This window comes from Scomber scombrus, chromosome 7, assembly GCF_963691925.1.
Source record: "Scomber scombrus chromosome 7, fScoSco1.1, whole genome shotgun sequence".
NCBI lineage: Eukaryota > Metazoa > Chordata > Actinopteri > Scombriformes > Scombridae > Scomber > Scomber scombrus.
In genome coordinates this window covers 19,798,496-19,814,602 of record NC_084976.1, presented here as the reverse complement: position 1 = coordinate 19,814,602, position 16,107 = coordinate 19,798,496, and the positions used below count along the sequence as shown (strand labels likewise).

Sequence of the window (16,107 nt, the reverse complement as noted above, 5' to 3'; positions counted from 1 at the left end):
ATAAATGAATTCCATTTAACAAAATATACTAAGCCCAGCAAAGTGAAACCTTACACTCACACTTGAATTGAAGCATTATTGATGCTAACTCCTAGCTGCCTTGGTTGCTGTCCGCTATTGTCTGTGTTGTTGTCGTCAATACTGCATTACATTGTGGGATAGTAATGCTGACATAGTATCCAGTGCTTGTATACTATAATATTTCCTTGTAAATAGTATGCAATTCACATACTATTCATTTCATATTAAGGCTTTAGAGATACTAAAAAGTATACTAAATAGCATGTTAGTAGCTAGACTAGACAATCTCTCACCTAGCTCTTGGCAAGAAAGTGAATAAGTTTATTTTTGAAAAAACTTTTCCTTTCAGAATAAATAGTTATGTCATACATAGACACCTAGCTAATTCGTTTTAATAAATGCAAATAAATCCTTACTTTGGGTATGAAAAAACAATTGTAGCTTTCTGTGAAAGAGGAAGGTTTGCGCTTGTGTCCATAGTAACCCATGACGTGTCTGCCTGTTGTTCTGTGATTGGACGGTTCTCCCTGCTCACTTTCACTTTCTCTCCTGTGCAGCTGCGTCACTACGCGCATGCGCCCAGCATCGGAACAGAGAGCTACAGCACCTAACTCAATAATTAACTAACTAATTAGACTATATTTACTGATATATGTATATATTATGTCTTTTACATGTGCCGAGGAACTGGTTAAAATAATCTTGGTGTCGTAACACAATGAACTGTCGTGAGTTGTTGAAATCAAAAGTGAAAGTCTGTTTGTGCTCGTTTGTTTTCAGCAGCTGTTTTACTTCATCCTATTTTACTCCAATTTTAAGTTATAAAAACACGGATACCTGTCTTCATAATGACGATGATTGAACTAGTTTTGTCTGGATTCTTCATGACTTGCGTTTATGGTAAGCAGTACTGATGCAGTACTAAATTATTATTGTGCCAAAACATTTACTTTCACTTGACTTTCAAGATCTGACATATTCTTTTAAGAGAGGCATTTCTTTCACATAATCTGATCGAGATGTTTCAGTAAAGCTTTGTTTTACTGGTCTGTGCAATTCCTAATAATTAACTAAGTTTCCTGGACAGACTAATGTAATTTGTCTCTTTTATACTGGGGACTGTTCATTCTGTACTTCCTTTGAATCAAATTAACTCTTAAAATAATCTAACCTGGAGTATTTTAGTGCATCAGGTCTATATAAAGTAAAGTTTTTAATAAATAATACACAACTAAATTAAACTATGTCTCAGAACTCTATTTATTTGGATCAAATTGCATAGTTTAGTCCAGGAAACGTTCAAGAAATGACAGAGCTGTCAAATAAAATGTTATAGCAGTCTACTGTTATGAGTTTACTTTTTGGTAAGTTAAAGGTGGTTAACCTCCACTATATTGTGAAATTGTTAAAAGAATTTAATTAAGACTTTATATCAGTCATTTTAAGGAGTCTTTAATTTGTCATCTGCTTCTTGTGTCACAGCTAATGGAGTTGCAGATGTGGTGCTGTCCTGTGCCTTAGTGGAGGAGGGAGTCGGACTGGGTGGAATGGGAGGAGGCTCTCTCTTCACTCGGACTCCAGCCACTCTTGTCTTGAGAGATGTTGCAGTGGCCCCTGATGAATCCCTCGAGGCACTCACTCCGTTTGTCCCACCCTCGATCCCTGATCCAGATGCAATCCTGTTTGAGGCCAAAGGTTTTTTTCCTGCTTTTTCAACGTATAAAGTTTGATTTAACATAAGAAAAGCATGTGTTGAACTTCTCCTGTCTCCATCTGTGGCAGTGTCTTCACCTGACATCCCTGATGCAGCTGTGTTGCTCCATGCGGACTGCAATGAGCAGGAAGTGATGTGTGAAATAAGCCGTTACTCTCCCCGTGGCTCCCAGGACAGTTCAGAACCAACCTATTTTATGGTGTCCATTAATGTGGAGGGAGTTGATTTCAGCACTGCGTTGATTCTGCAGACTTTGACGTTGGAGAGGGACCAGTCAACCCTGATACAAAACAAACTGAATCTGCCTCTTAGCCAGTCGGGAACTCTGCTGACTGAGGGTGAGATCCAGAGACTAAAGTTAAAATCCCATTTCTGAAGAATGACTTTAAAGGTTTACTTTGTCTCATTACTCTTTCCCCTGTGTTACATTTAATTTCTGATTTCTATCTCTGCAGTTATATTCCTGGTGTTTTCCCATGTAAAATCTGTATCTGCCCCTCTGAGAGGTGATGTGCTTCTCAACTGTGGCTTCAAGCAGCCGGACACACCACTAGCGCAGGAATTGGATATTGAGTGGCGATTGCAACATAGAGGAAAAGGACGGAAAGTGCTTGAGATGAAGACACGGTTGGATGATGTAGAGGGGACCACAGTGAGTAAGTACTATGTTAAGAGTTGTGCTTAGGCTTTCTAGTTGTATCCAGGGTTTTAAGGAGGATTAAAGAAGGTGGCTAGAGGTTTGGCGGAGATGGCAGTGATTGTGCTAAGGATGGTACATTAGTGCAACTTGGCTTTAGTGGCTTTGCAGTTTATGAATAAATAAATGTAAATGGACTCTACATGCTCAATTTTATTTAGGTTTTTGTGGACAATTTTGGCAAATGTTACCATCACAAAAGAAGCCTCACCAAGTGAAGACATGAAGCCTTTCACATTCAATACAAACTAGAAAATACAAATAAGTTTACCATTAGTATATTGTATCAAAGAAGGTGAAGACATTTATAAATGTGTAGTTTCAAATGTTTGCCTCAAATTAGCATGCAATCGTGCTATTATATTACCACATGGATTAAATAATAACCAATATAGAGATCTGATAGTGAATTTGATCATGATCTTCATAGCAATAATTTCTAGTCCTTGGTGTCTTAAAGATATCAGTTCCCACTTCAATCATTATGAATATATTTCTCTAAAACTTTATGATGATAAATTGGCAATCCAAATGTGTTCATTTTAAACATTTAATTAGATGGATTGTTATGTTAGACCACAAGCTCTGAAGCTGTAGGCTGAGCTTCACAAAACAACACAAAAATAGGGACACAAATACAAAAAAAGTACAAACAAAATAAATGAAAAGGGCACAAGGAGCACAGTACCCATTCCTGTCTCTGTATGGTTGAAAGCTCCAGATCAAGTGAGTTCATTGACCTTGAGTTGAGATCATTTTGTGTTTTCTTGTGTCATTTTCTGTCTTCAGTGCATGCTGACAGGAGAGGCTCGAGCATGGATGCTGCCCAGGTTGTTGGTGAGGGTAACGCCTCTGTGACTCTGAATAAGCTAAAGGTTATGGATGAGGGAACGTACATCTGCACAGTCAGTGTAGGCGTTTTCCATGCTCAACAGGTCATTCAACTCCATGTTATTCGTAAGTGTCGCCCTAAACTGATTTCTCAGTTCAGAAAAAAATCCATGGCACATCCTTTAATTCTTCCTCTGTTGCTCATCTTTTCAGAACCACCCCAAGTTACACTCTCAGAAGAGAAGTTGGTTTTGGAGACATCGCCTCAGACACTGAGCTGCCACTGCAGTAAATACTACCCACTGGATTCTCAGGTCAGTATGTATGTTCTTAAATGTAGCTGTTAACCAGCACAGCCTGCTATGTTATCCCTTCCATGCCACTAAATGATTTAACAAGGCATACATCTTGCAGTAAAATAGCTGTTAAATACCTCAAAGTATCACAAAGCTTGTGTGGAGTGGATTGTATAAGTAGAGATTTCAAATACAGTATGTAAATCTGTCAGACATTAGACACCAACCAGACCAGATGTTTATTTGGTTGGATTTTGAATGAATGCATTTAAGTAAATCTTGAAATAACTGTGCTGGCAGCATGCTAATCCAGTGAAGAAACATGCATCACAGCTCATAACGCTCCTCTCTCTTCTACCTTTCAGATGGAGTGGTTATCCCTCTCTCCTACAGACACAGAGCCCACTGTTTTAAAAGACCAGGTCTCTCTGTCCAGCCATCGGCAGCATGGTGACGGGAGTTACTCTCTGTCATCTCACCTCAATGTGCCCTCTGACATCTCCCCTGGAACCAAAATCATCTGCAAGGTATCTCACCCGGCCCTGGATGCTCCGCTCTCTGTCAGTGTGCTGGCAGAAAGTCCTGAACCAGGTATTCATGCATGGCTTAAATGTAGAAAATATTGCTTAACTGAAGGGTGACACACCTAAGTGCTATTAAAGATTGCATATGGCATACTGTGTGTCTTTCTACAAATCCTTAACTGTTCTGTGTGCCTTTCTCTCTACAGCTTCCTATTGGTGGGTTCTGGGCTTCTTGATCATCACAGTACTTTTCTTCTACCAGGTCATGAAATAGGTTAGTAGATGTTCTACTGGGTCATCCGGACTTGAATCTGAGCCCACAAAGTCCAGTATCTTTGTGTCAATCTTGGATCTTTGAGTTATGACTAATTTCTTACTTCTAGCCTAATACTGAACTGAAAAATAGAAAACAAGCTCCCTGGATTAAAACTGAATTTCAGTTTTTAGCTGTATAATTTATTTACTTTATTAAATTGTAGTTGAGTGTTCACTTGTCGGTGGCAGCTCACCTTTGCAAAGTTGCACTTAGCAAGTTTGGAGCTTGTTTCTTGTTTCCTATTCCAGACTTGTAAATATTAAAACAAATGGTACTCAAATAATGGAGACATACATCAGTAATGTATGGTCAGTCAATGATTATTATTTTGTTGAATTTTAAGTGCTGTGTGCATGTTTTACTGCAAATTACCCATCATAGAAGTCTCTAGAGTTGCACTATAAAAATAGCAAATACAACTGAAATCAGCAGTTATATAGTACATATTAGTCAGAATGAGACTGTGGGTCTGATTCTGACTGGATTAAGTTATACAGTTCTTGAACTGTTCAGAATGCTACTGTTTGTTTGCACTGAGAATTACTGTGGGCTAATTAGTTCCTCTCGTCAGAATAGAGTGGAAAATTGGGCCGTGCTCTTGCTTGTCTGCTAGCTCTATTACTGCTGTTTTACTATTGAATGGTGTCTTGTTTTAAAACATTTTATTTTTATTTTTTTCAAAGATGACTTATTTGTTATACTGTTCTCATTTGGTTCTTTCTGATACTATTTTAAATGTAGCTTATTACTGTATGCCTTGTTCTTTTTTGTCTGTGTGGTGTTGATATTGTAATTTGCCTTTCACAATGAAGGATGTCTTCCTGTGTAATGTTTTAAGTTGTTTGACATTACCAATATTAGTACATTTCTTGTTATACATCTGATTTAAGCTCTGTTGTAGATCAATTACAGCATTTCTCTTTTACAAAAACAGTCAAAATCACAGTCTGTATATTGGCTTGATGAAGCTGAAGTACACCAGTGGAGTTGACTGAGGAAAAACAACATGGTCTGAATGGGCACATTATGATAATAAAATACAACAAATGTCAGCATACAGTTCTGTTCTGTTGATGATTTCTTTATTGGCATCAGCAAAAGTGGTAAGCATGCATTTGTTTTCGCAAACCTAGTTGCATCTCTTACTGCATTTTAAGGTTGTAAATCAGAAAACATGTTGGCATATCTCATGTGTTCATTACCAAATAATATTGGTGCACAATATCATTTGATAATTTTTGATTAACAGCTGCAGTTATGCATAAATGCATTTTGCACATTAGGGTTGTCCATATTTTCACATTTTTATCAACTCTCAATCAGTCCTAAGAGAGGAAAATTAGCTTTTCAGTTAAATCCAACAATACCCCCAAAAATCTGAAAGAATTTATAAACACTTTTCCCGACAGACATGTACTATGGTTCAACTCATACATGTTTTTAACAGTTCACTATAGTTGCAGTTCTTTGCAGTCTCTGAATATTATTTTTCTCTCAAAAGGAACTGAATTCAACAAAATGTGGCAAACTTTTGAGCATCATTGCATTGCATAAGCAGTAGTTGTCAGATCAGAAAGACATTATACACAGGTCCTTAAAACCACTAACAAAAGAAAATGTACAATCGGCAGTTAGATTCAGAAATGGCAGATACACAGGTCACACAAATAGGCAAAACTATGGACACTGTTTGCCATGCAAGTAAGAAACAAACCTCATTTTGGCCTTTAACGCACTGCAGGTGAGGAGTGAGTCTGTATTTATGTGAGTGAGGGGGGAGGGAGGGCCAGGTGGCTCCGCAAATTGTGTCTTTTCTCCCATTTTCCTGCTTTTTTTGGAGATCAGGTCAACTTAAAATGACAATCAAACAAACAAACCATTTGTCAGAACAGCTCTCAACACAAGTGGACATCTGTACCTGTTTGAAATGTGACTTTACACATTCTTCTGTCTATGGCTGTGACTCTGTCCAAGTCAGAGTTAAGAGACCCTCCTCTGGTCCACTCATGTGTACAGTAGATTGTCTGTTAGTGGCTGCTTGTCTGTTTTTCTTGCTGTTCGTAATACTATGCCACTAAGCATAACACTACCACTATGCCACCACCTGTAGTACAAAACGCCAGGTATAAAGTAAGCACAGTTATACAACTACTTCATCAATAATTGCTTATCAGTTCAGAATTAAGTTTCACTTATTTATACAGGAAAAATAAATGTCACAATGCTCTTACTACCTTTCCCTGAATCACTTTTTCCTTTCCTTATGGTCTCACACAGTGTCTTTTCCTTTTCCACATGTTTTTTTTTCTTGTCAATGTCAATATTGAGCGTTGCAGAATTAAGAGACTACATGAAATAAATTAGACAGGAAAGGAAAAGAACAAATTACTAGTAAAAGCCCATTAGCTAAACTGGGATAAAGCTACTGGCTACAATACTTTGGGTCACAAATACACACACGCGCATACAACAAAAATGATCATAATCTTAATCTATTATGACTTAGTGTTAGTAAGAAGCAATGACGGCAGCAGTTATGACAGAAGGAGTGTGTTAGTATCAATTTACAAATGTAGGACTCTCAAAAAAGGTAATATGAACAAGCTTTGGTGTGTCTGGGATAGAAAGGACTGCAAACTCTTGTTCAATCTTCTTGCACACATTCTCCACCTCTCGTCCTTTGTCTCGCCCCGTGTTTTTTCCCCCATAGCTCTGTCCAGTGGGCCTAGCCCCACGTGTTCCCGTGTCGCAAGGGTTTTCTCTCCCCCTCTTTCCCTTTTTCTTTCTTCCACTTTCACTCTGCCTGCTGCGTCCTTCAATAATACATGAGGTGCAGAGACAGGAGAGAGTGAGTAAGACTTTACACCAAAACAAGTAGGGAGGGAAAGGGGGACAAAGAGCAGAGACACCTATAAACACTACTGTCATGTATAAGTGCAAGATGGTTTGATGGAAGACTGTGTGAAGAGAGGGAGGAGAGGATGGATAAAAGGGGAGGAGTGGCGTTTAGGTTTTTTTTTTTTTTTCTTCTCTCTCTTCCCTCTCATATCATTCTCAAGTCCATGTCCATCTCTGTGGATGGGCTGAGCTCAGTAGAAGAAGTACACTGCGAATAAGAGAGGGACAGAAAGGCATTAGTATAATGACTCCAGTAATGCATCATAGCCTCAAAACAAAGCAAGCAGCACACTCACTGAGCTTTCTTTTTTATATAGTGTTTACATGCTTATTTTTAAAACTAAAGAACAGATACAACTGATATTAGATAAATTATTTAGTGTAATTAGCGGTCATAAATAATTGACAACTCAGATACAGGCAGACGTAGGCTTGTTAAAGCAGAAACACAAATATTATTATGTATTACACCTGTCACAAAATCAGTAGAACCATCTTTGTATCATAAATTCCTGTAAAATTAACGGCGCCAATGCATCACCACTAATGTATACTGACATATCAGTGCATTATTTACAGAGCGTCTCTGCTGCAAGGAGAAAAGCCAAAGCAAACACTTTATAATCATCTACTTATTTGATAATCTTATCTGTTAATAAAATCTGTCAGTCATCAGTAAACCAATCAATCTTTCATCATTTACTTACAGAATATTATTCCAACCACAATGACTCCAATGATGCCCATCATGATCATCATCTGAAAAGAGAAGACAAAAACATTTGCTATGATGGTACATCCTTTCAGTTTAAGCCATACTGTGTTTGTGTGTGTTCAATACATAAAAACAGAAAAGAAAAAATTCTGAGTTGAGATTCTTTGCAGTTGTTGTACTGAGGTTATGCAATCTCTCCAGTATTTCTGAGTCAGTAGTGAAAACTCCACAAAAAGAGACTTTTTTCTCCCATTTTTCTCGAAGCATCTGTTAAGTCCTCCACAGCAGCTCATTAACAGATTAGTGTGTGAAGAGCAAGATGACGACATCTCCAGAACAGACACTGTGTGTTCGCCTCAGTGCACCTCACCTCGAGCAGTTGATCAAGGCATTAAAATAAAAGATCTATGGATTTCATATACAACTCAAATTGTCACTATCACTGTACACTGCACCACAAACTAACAGACACATTGTTATTCAGATTGAGCTTGCATTGTCAGTTTCTTTTAGTATAAACAATCTGGTTAATGGACCCACACTAATGTGCCCACCTTGCAGTTCTTCCACCAGTACTTGTTCTTTAGCTTGGCTGCACAGCTTTCAAACTGGGAGGCTCCAGCCTGAAGAGCGTCCGCTCTGTCATCCAGCTCTGAAAGCTTCTGGTCCCTTTCCAAAACCTTGTCCACATTCACCCGCATGATATCCACCACCTAGCTCACAACAGCGAGGATGAGAAAGCATTTGGCAGTGGTAGGGGGGAGAGAACAAGCATGTAATGCACAATTAAAAAAGGGGACAAATGAGGTTTAAATGTATATATAGCAAATGAAAACAAGAAAGCAGTCAAAATCGGTTTAATATTTGCAGAGAATCCCATTCTGTATTAAGAAGACCAAACATTTCATACCAGAGAAAGCAACAACACAGCATTTTAAATGCTAGCTTGTCCCTGGTCAAGAATAAGCAAAGTGCAAAGACATCCAAATATTGCATTATTCAAACAGTGATGAGAGTTTCTTCTTCAGCTGCAGTAATACTCCTGACACAGCATGTACAATCTAATTCTGGGCCAATATTTTAGTCTGGCCCACTCTACTTCACCTCCTCGACTTGGGCCTGTGTCTGCTGTAGCCTGCGGTTGCTGCTGGTATTGGGTGGGGCGGGGGGTCCACCGCCTGGAGCTCCATCTGCACCGGGGGCTCCTGGAGCACCGGGGGCTCCACCTGGGGCAGCAGCATCTGGGGCAGACCTGAGAGGAAGCAGGAGGAGGAGGACCTTTGATGCCTATTTACGTCATGTAGTGAGTACTTCACTTTTACTGACAAGAAAAATAGGCTTTGTTCAAGCTTTTTTAATTGGAAGAGTAACTAAGTTCATTCATCAGTTACAGAAGAATAATTAGGCCAGCGTTAGGAAATTATACACATGCCGAAAGAGAATAAATGCATATGTAGCGAAAAGTGGAGATGTGAGGAATGCAGAAAGTAGGATGTGAAGGGGAAGAAAAAAGGAAACAAATGAGCAAAGACTGAGTTCAGAATGGGATGAGACTAAGAAAATGGTATGGGAAGAATAAAAAAAATGAAGGAGAAATTGGGGGGAGAGGATGATCGGAGAGAGGATGCTGGTGAGAAAAAAGAGGAGGAGGGGTTCTTGTGATGATTTACAAAGTGTTGGGTGGGACTGAGAAGAAACGCTAAAGCTGGAGAGAGAGAGTTTAAAGATGAGGAGCTCAAGCTGGAGGAGAGGAGTGGATATGTGAAGAAAGGGTTAATCCAGCAGTGGGGGGAGAATGAATGGGTGCAGGAGGTTTAAAACTGAGCAAATAAGCTGAGCAGCCACTGACTCAGCCTGCTGGACAGTTTAACACAAACACAGTCACATCTCTGCAGGTAATTCAGCTTTGACAAAAAAAGGATGACCCGATTACCAATCAGCCATTTGACATTCATGTTTCACTACATCAAGCCGATAAAGACTCCAAAGTCCCTCAAACCATCCAATCCACAATATGCTTTGTAATAAACTCTTATTTTTTCAATAATCCCTATTGCGTATTTATATTTAAAAGCTCTATGTATTTCTACATGAAGCCTTAGAGTAACAGCAGTCAACCTTTGAATACATAATTGAGTGATGCTGTGACGGAAAATTTTACTTGCGTCAGCAAAATCGGTCAAGCTGAAATAAATCAGTTCAGTTCCCAACCCCCCATGAAAAAAACATACACAGAAATATATATTTATCCGAAGCATCTCAATAGATAATTTAAATGCTTTTGTTAAAAAAAAGAGCGCAGTAAAAAAGCCGCATTAATACTCACATCTTCTATGCAGCTGTTTGAACTGACTCACGGGCAGCGGAGGAGGGGTGACAGGCTGAGAGGCAGGAGAGGGAGGGTCTGAAGTACAACACTACAGAAGAAAAAAAAAAACAGGATCACACAAAGAAAGAGGTCCAAAATGAAAGTCCAAATTTTCAATTAACAAAGTGATTAAAGTGCCGCGCTAACAGTAAACTGAGGCGGACGTTCTTGGCGCAGTGGAGCAGATCTTCTAGCGATGCATTTATACTGCAAGTGTCAGCAAAGTACTGCAATACCGAGACACGTAGTACTGGGTCGGGTGATAATTCACTGTGTGATGGGACTGGAGAGCAGGAAGTGAAGAGAGCAGCTTCAAGAGCAAAGTACTTCTAGATTATAATCCGTTCAGGAGAAATCCACGCATGTTTGGCTCCCTGCAGGTCTGCGTCCAGCTGCTCCAAGTGATCCTGCGCCTGGATGCTGAAGCGCAGCACTGATTGGCTGGATGTTGAGTTGCCTCTACTAAAAGCTACTGACAAATGCGTGCAATTTTAAAAATTGAGGGGAAAAAAGTCCAGTCATGAAAATTATGATGTCTCTGTTTGATTTCTTCCCCCACCTCTCTCTCTTTCTTTCTTTCTCTCTCTCTCTCTCTCTCTGTGTGCAGACGGACGTGCGTCTTGTCGAAGTGCGGTTGTTCCGTCCGTGAAAGTGTTATGGCACTGTAGGCTGCTGCAATAATGCGTCTCTCTTCCTGCCTTCTCCACTTGGACTCGTAACGACAGTGCAGTACCCCCCTCCCCCCTCTCCTCCTTCTCTCTCTTTCTCCCCTCGCACTTTGCAGTACTGCAGCTCTGTGTCGGATAGGGCGGCAGGACGACACTGCGGTACAGTGGATGCCTACATAGTGTTGACTCGACTGTTTGCTGCCTGGCCTGGGATTCTCCCCATCTCCCTCCTCCACCTGCTCTTGCATCACATTTCTCTTTGCAATAGCTCTTGTTTCATTTCTGAGAGGGCCTCTAAGCCTACAGCCTATCTGCTCTTCTTCCATTTTGATTTTTTTTTGCTCTGTGGATGTTTAAGAGAAGTGAAGTCAGTCATAGAGAGGAATTAACATGAAACATCAAAATGTGGTGCTTTTCAGTTGTGGTGAGGGAAACGTCACACACTACATGACCAAAAGTATTTGGACATTTTACTGTGTTGCACTGTGCTTTAGGCTTCCAGTTAGAAAATCGTTATCCTACCTACAATTTTAGACTGTGCCCCCCCCAAGTCTTTTTTTATTTATTTATTTTTTTACATAGATTATGTGAGTTGCTGATGGTTCCCTCTTATTCAGGTAATGGATATATCATGTAATGAATAAAATACAACACACTCAACTCAATATCATGAAAGCAGGTTGCTGGATACTTGAAGTACTTAAAAATAAAAATAATTTACCTGAAGAGGTTTAACTATCCTGTAAAAAGGTTTAAATAAAACCTTATGTAGCATATATGTATGTATGTATATATATATATATATATATATACACCATATACATACATACATACATACATATATATATATATATATATATATATATGTGTGTGTGTGTGTGTGTATATAATCATTTCATGTCCCATGTTTGTGGTAATGTCCATGAAGAGATTTCTTCCCGGTTTGGTCTGTAAGAAGTTGACTGGGCTGCACGCAGCCTTGTAGGCTTTGACAACACAGTGGAGACTGTTAGAGCTGTAACGATTAGTCAGTTGACAGAAAATGAATTGGCAACTATGCTGATAATCACCTGTTTCAGTAATTTTGTGTCAAGAAATGCCAAACCAGGTTTGAGGTAATTTAGACACTAATACATTTTTTTTTTTCAAACTAATCTTAAGGATCTAAATCAAGATTGTTTTTAAATTAATATCAGCGGATCACAAAATTTTAAACTTCAGAATATTGGTATTAATACCAGCCACAAAAATCCTTTATCAGTCAGCCTATGATAGCTTTGACGTTATATGTTCAACAATCACATACTTGCTCATAGTGTTTGTCTTTAGACAGGGAAAAAAATATGAATGAGCACAGTGGTGTTTTTAGAATGGTGTCATTGACTTTAAGAGCAACTTAAAGCAGTAAACTGAAACACTCCTACGGAACAAATTAACAAAATTCACTCTTTATTCATTATATAATGGCTCCGTCGCTGACCTTTGACCTCCCAGTGGGTTGTTGTCCAGTCTATTCTGACATTTTCCAGCAAGACCATCACAGCATTTGTCTGGAGCAACAGAACGAATATGACCAGCTCTTTGCTTTATGATATCAAAGTCAATGCTTAGAATGTATTTTCAGGCTTTTATAACATGTTGTTTATGTTGATCAGGAAAATCAGTTGTCAATGGGGCAATAAAAGTTGGTGCATGATGTATGCTATTTCTAAACATGTTTTCTTCTTCCATATAACTTAGAAAAAAAGGCATTATACACAATGACAGCATGAGATCACATTATTAGACTCCAACAGTCCTTATTGGCTGGTCTGATGTATTTGCCAATACATTTTGTGTGATGTTAGCGGTGTTTGCCGGTGCGGTTGAAACGTCTGTAGAGGAAGCGTATCCTCTTCTCCAAGTTGTGTCTTTCCAGAGTCATCATTCTGTCTCCCACCATCTTCTTCTTCCTGATTAGACGCTGTAGTTCATTACCTTTGAAAGCCTTCAGCCAGGAGGGGGCCATAATGAGGTCTTTGGGATGAGCTTTAAAATCCCCTGCAGACACAAAGTGAGGAGATCGGTTTATGCACGGTGTATGGGCGAGAAACAGGAGAGAACAGCAAATAGGAAATGTAATAAACTCAGAAAGGCTCCATCTGCTCCAGATGTCATATACATATATAAGTGTCTTGTCATATTTTGATATTGTGCAACACAAATAAAATTAACTTGACTTTTCAAACTGCAAATTTATTATGCAGTTTTATTCAAGCTACCCTAACTGATTATCAATTCAGCCCATCTCTGTAAAACTTAAGTCTAGTAACTCAGATTATGACATTATTCAGGACTTTCGTTCCTTTTGTCACCAAGAAAACGTAAGGTAACTGATCAAATGAAAGATTTTAATTCATAGTTGCATATGACATTGTTTTATTAGGTGCTGAGACAGCCAACCAAAAAACTGTCTTCATTCAACACAATCAGCTTAGAAACTTATCTGTGGGTCAATTTATAGTCTTTCAGTGGTTCAGCACACTTACCCAGGATTCCTATGTTATCATAAACCCCAAACATGCTCCTTTTCTCAGTCCACCTGTCCACCGTTTTCAGCTGTGGGATGGCATGCATCCGGATCTGGCAGCAGGTACCTGAAGGCAGCACGTTGTTTCAAGTGAGTACTGAGTATGAACATATACTATGTTTAGTACCACTACAATAAGTAGATGTATTCATTAGTCCATCAACGAAACATTGCCCATGAGAAACTTTGTAAAATTGTTGTTTAGGCATTAAACATCAAGCAAAAATGCATATATTCAATAAGAGGGTTTGCTGTTGTTTTTTTGTGTCATTGTAAATTCTAAACATTTGGCTGGTCAAATAAAACTAACCATTTGAGGACATCACCTCAGGCTGCAGGAAATTGTAACACATTCTTAACGAGGAAGATTTCCCAAAGATTTCCCAATGTATCTTGATTTTATTTGAATGATCAAATATTGATTCATAAAATCCAGAGATCAATCTTTGCATTTGCACCTTTAAGAAGACTAATTATCCCAGACTACAAGATGTGGAAATTGCTGACTGAATAGTGTGCAGATTTTACAATTCAGCCTGAAATGTTCAAGGAAACAACAAGTTGTTTACTTGCTGAATGAAGGAGAACTTTAAGTTGCCAGGATAAATTAAGAAGTACTTTCTGCAATATTAATATTATCTGATGTAAGAAATTAAGAATCAAGTCGTATTCAATAGAATCAAATGAATCGATTTTGGACAACTTTTAAATTATTCCTTGGTGCTGGAACACAGGTACATATGTTTATGCTGTTTGAGCCATAAAAATAAATGACATGGGTTTTCCTGCCACTATAAACAGATGAATCAATATTTAAGAAATTGTTAGTTAATGCACACAAAGTACATTTTGATATACTGACCTGAGGTGAAACTACTACTATTCTACTTTCTATTTATTGAATTTTCTTTCCAACTTACTGATGTCTCTCCTTTGTATAATAGCTTATACTGTGGATTGCTCATTCTGATTTATGGTGTCAGTTCACTCTGTCCTTTGTTTATCATTATCATGTATTTTTCTTGTGCTGCTGTTGGATCAATAAAGTCTCACCTAGAGCTGCAACAATTAATCGATTAGGTGTGAAATATTCATGAACTATTTTGATAATTGATTAATAGTTTGAAGCCATTTTATTTAAGGAACAAAGTCTACAAATTCTCTGGTTCTTCCAGCTCCTTAAATGTATATTATTTCTGTTTATTTAGTCCTCTGTGACAGTAAACTGAATATATTTGGGATGTGGACAAAACAAGACATTTTAGGTTGTCATCTTAGGTTTTGGGAAACAGTGATTGACATTTTTCACCATTTTATGGACCAACCAAATAGTTGATTAATCAAGAAAATAACTGACAGATTGATCGATAATGAAAATAATAATTTTAGTTGTATAATATCTCAGTCCTGCAGTGGAAGTGCATCATCAAAGGGAACAAAAGCATGCAAACTAAAATTAAAGTGATATTGCTGCTATAGTTCAGACAGTAAAGTCCTTGCATTTGTCCCTGAAACCAGTGCCACCAGTACTCACCAGTAGAGATGGTCCTGACTGTGTGCAGCAGAGTCCTAGCAGACCGACAGAGGGAGGCTCCAGCTCCCAGTAAACCTCCCAGTACAGACATGTCCGAACTACGATAAAACAATGTCTTATTACTTCAGATGAAAGGTATACATTATGAACTAAGCCATGTGGTTTATATGAGGGTTGTTTTTCTGCTTCTATCACACAGTTCAGTCGCTTCGTGCCATCTCAGATATCTCTCATTGACCCTTAGCTTTAGCCTTAGCTAGCACATCACATCAAAGTCACAGTTATGAGTTTTACCTGTTTGCACGTTACAAGCGGTCTGGTGCCAGTTGGGTCTTTTTGTTATTATCACAACGATTAGTTAATTAAAGCCCTGGGTGAGGTTGTTTCACTTAAAAAGACGTGTTATTGACGCTTCGACATGCTGTCTGTGACCGCATCCATCTTACTCTGTGTCCCATAATGCAAAGCGCCGCTACCGTATTTTCTTTAGAGCAGCGCAAAAACAATTTTCACTACATTTTTTCCCCAGTAGAGGGAGGTGGCGGTACCAGTGGAGTACGTATATCAAATGAATGGGCATGTGTCAAGGGCAGGGTTGGGAAGGTTACTTTGGAAATGTAATAGGTTACAGATTACTAATCACGCTATTTAAAATGTAATGAACTTAACCAAAGCAATGTAACTTATTACCTTTGATTACTTTTTGATTACTTTTCTTATTTTCTAATGAATGTTTTTGACTGTTCAACAAAAATCTAAGTTCAGGTGTTTTTCATGGATACTGACATGATTTATAAGGAGATTATTTCTTATAAAGCAAGATGTATCTCTCATTTGTTCATGTGGATTTTGGAATATAAAATAAAGATATTTTATGAAAAAAGTCTGGCATGGGCTTAATTGGTACTGTGACACCCTTTAAGACCATGTATGTTCCAAATAGTCCCACATCAATA

General features: G+C 38.5%; 3 protein-coding genes across 3 annotated transcripts; 1 reads left to right on the top strand and 2 right to left on the bottom strand.

The window, feature by feature from the left end:
* Nucleotides 1-622: 622 nt before the first annotated feature.
* Nucleotides 623-5,447, top strand: tapbpl (TAP binding protein like). Its single transcript, XM_062421833.1, has 8 exons — nucleotides 623-921; nucleotides 1,504-1,716; nucleotides 1,804-2,073; nucleotides 2,191-2,391; nucleotides 3,222-3,389; nucleotides 3,477-3,577; nucleotides 3,925-4,150; nucleotides 4,290-5,447. The coding sequence occupies exons 1-8, from the start codon at nucleotides 870-872 to the stop codon at nucleotides 4,355-4,357; spliced, it is 1,299 nt and encodes a 432-aa protein (XP_062277817.1). The 5' UTR covers nucleotides 623-869; the 3' UTR covers nucleotides 4,358-5,447.
* Nucleotides 5,448-5,467: 20 nt separating this feature from the next.
* On the bottom strand, nucleotides 5,468-11,129 carry vamp1b (vesicle associated membrane protein 1b). The gene is made up of 6 exons (XM_062421900.1): nucleotides 10,528-11,129; nucleotides 10,339-10,429; nucleotides 9,117-9,264; nucleotides 8,567-8,725; nucleotides 8,005-8,056; nucleotides 5,468-7,505 (listed from the first exon to the last, which is right to left on the bottom strand). Coding segments are annotated over exons 2-6 (378 nt in total). The 5' UTR covers nucleotides 10,341-10,429; nucleotides 10,528-11,129; the 3' UTR covers nucleotides 5,468-7,488.
* Nucleotides 11,130-12,661: 1,532 nt separating this feature from the next.
* On the bottom strand, nucleotides 12,662-15,597 carry mrpl51 (mitochondrial ribosomal protein L51). The gene is made up of 4 exons (XM_062421898.1): nucleotides 15,446-15,597; nucleotides 15,152-15,249; nucleotides 13,577-13,684; nucleotides 12,662-13,088 (listed from the first exon to the last, which is right to left on the bottom strand). The coding sequence occupies exons 2-4, from the start codon at nucleotides 15,240-15,242 to the stop codon at nucleotides 12,892-12,894; spliced, it is 396 nt and encodes a 131-aa protein (XP_062277882.1). The 5' UTR covers nucleotides 15,243-15,249; nucleotides 15,446-15,597; the 3' UTR covers nucleotides 12,662-12,891.
* Nucleotides 15,598-16,107: the final 510 nt, after the last annotated feature.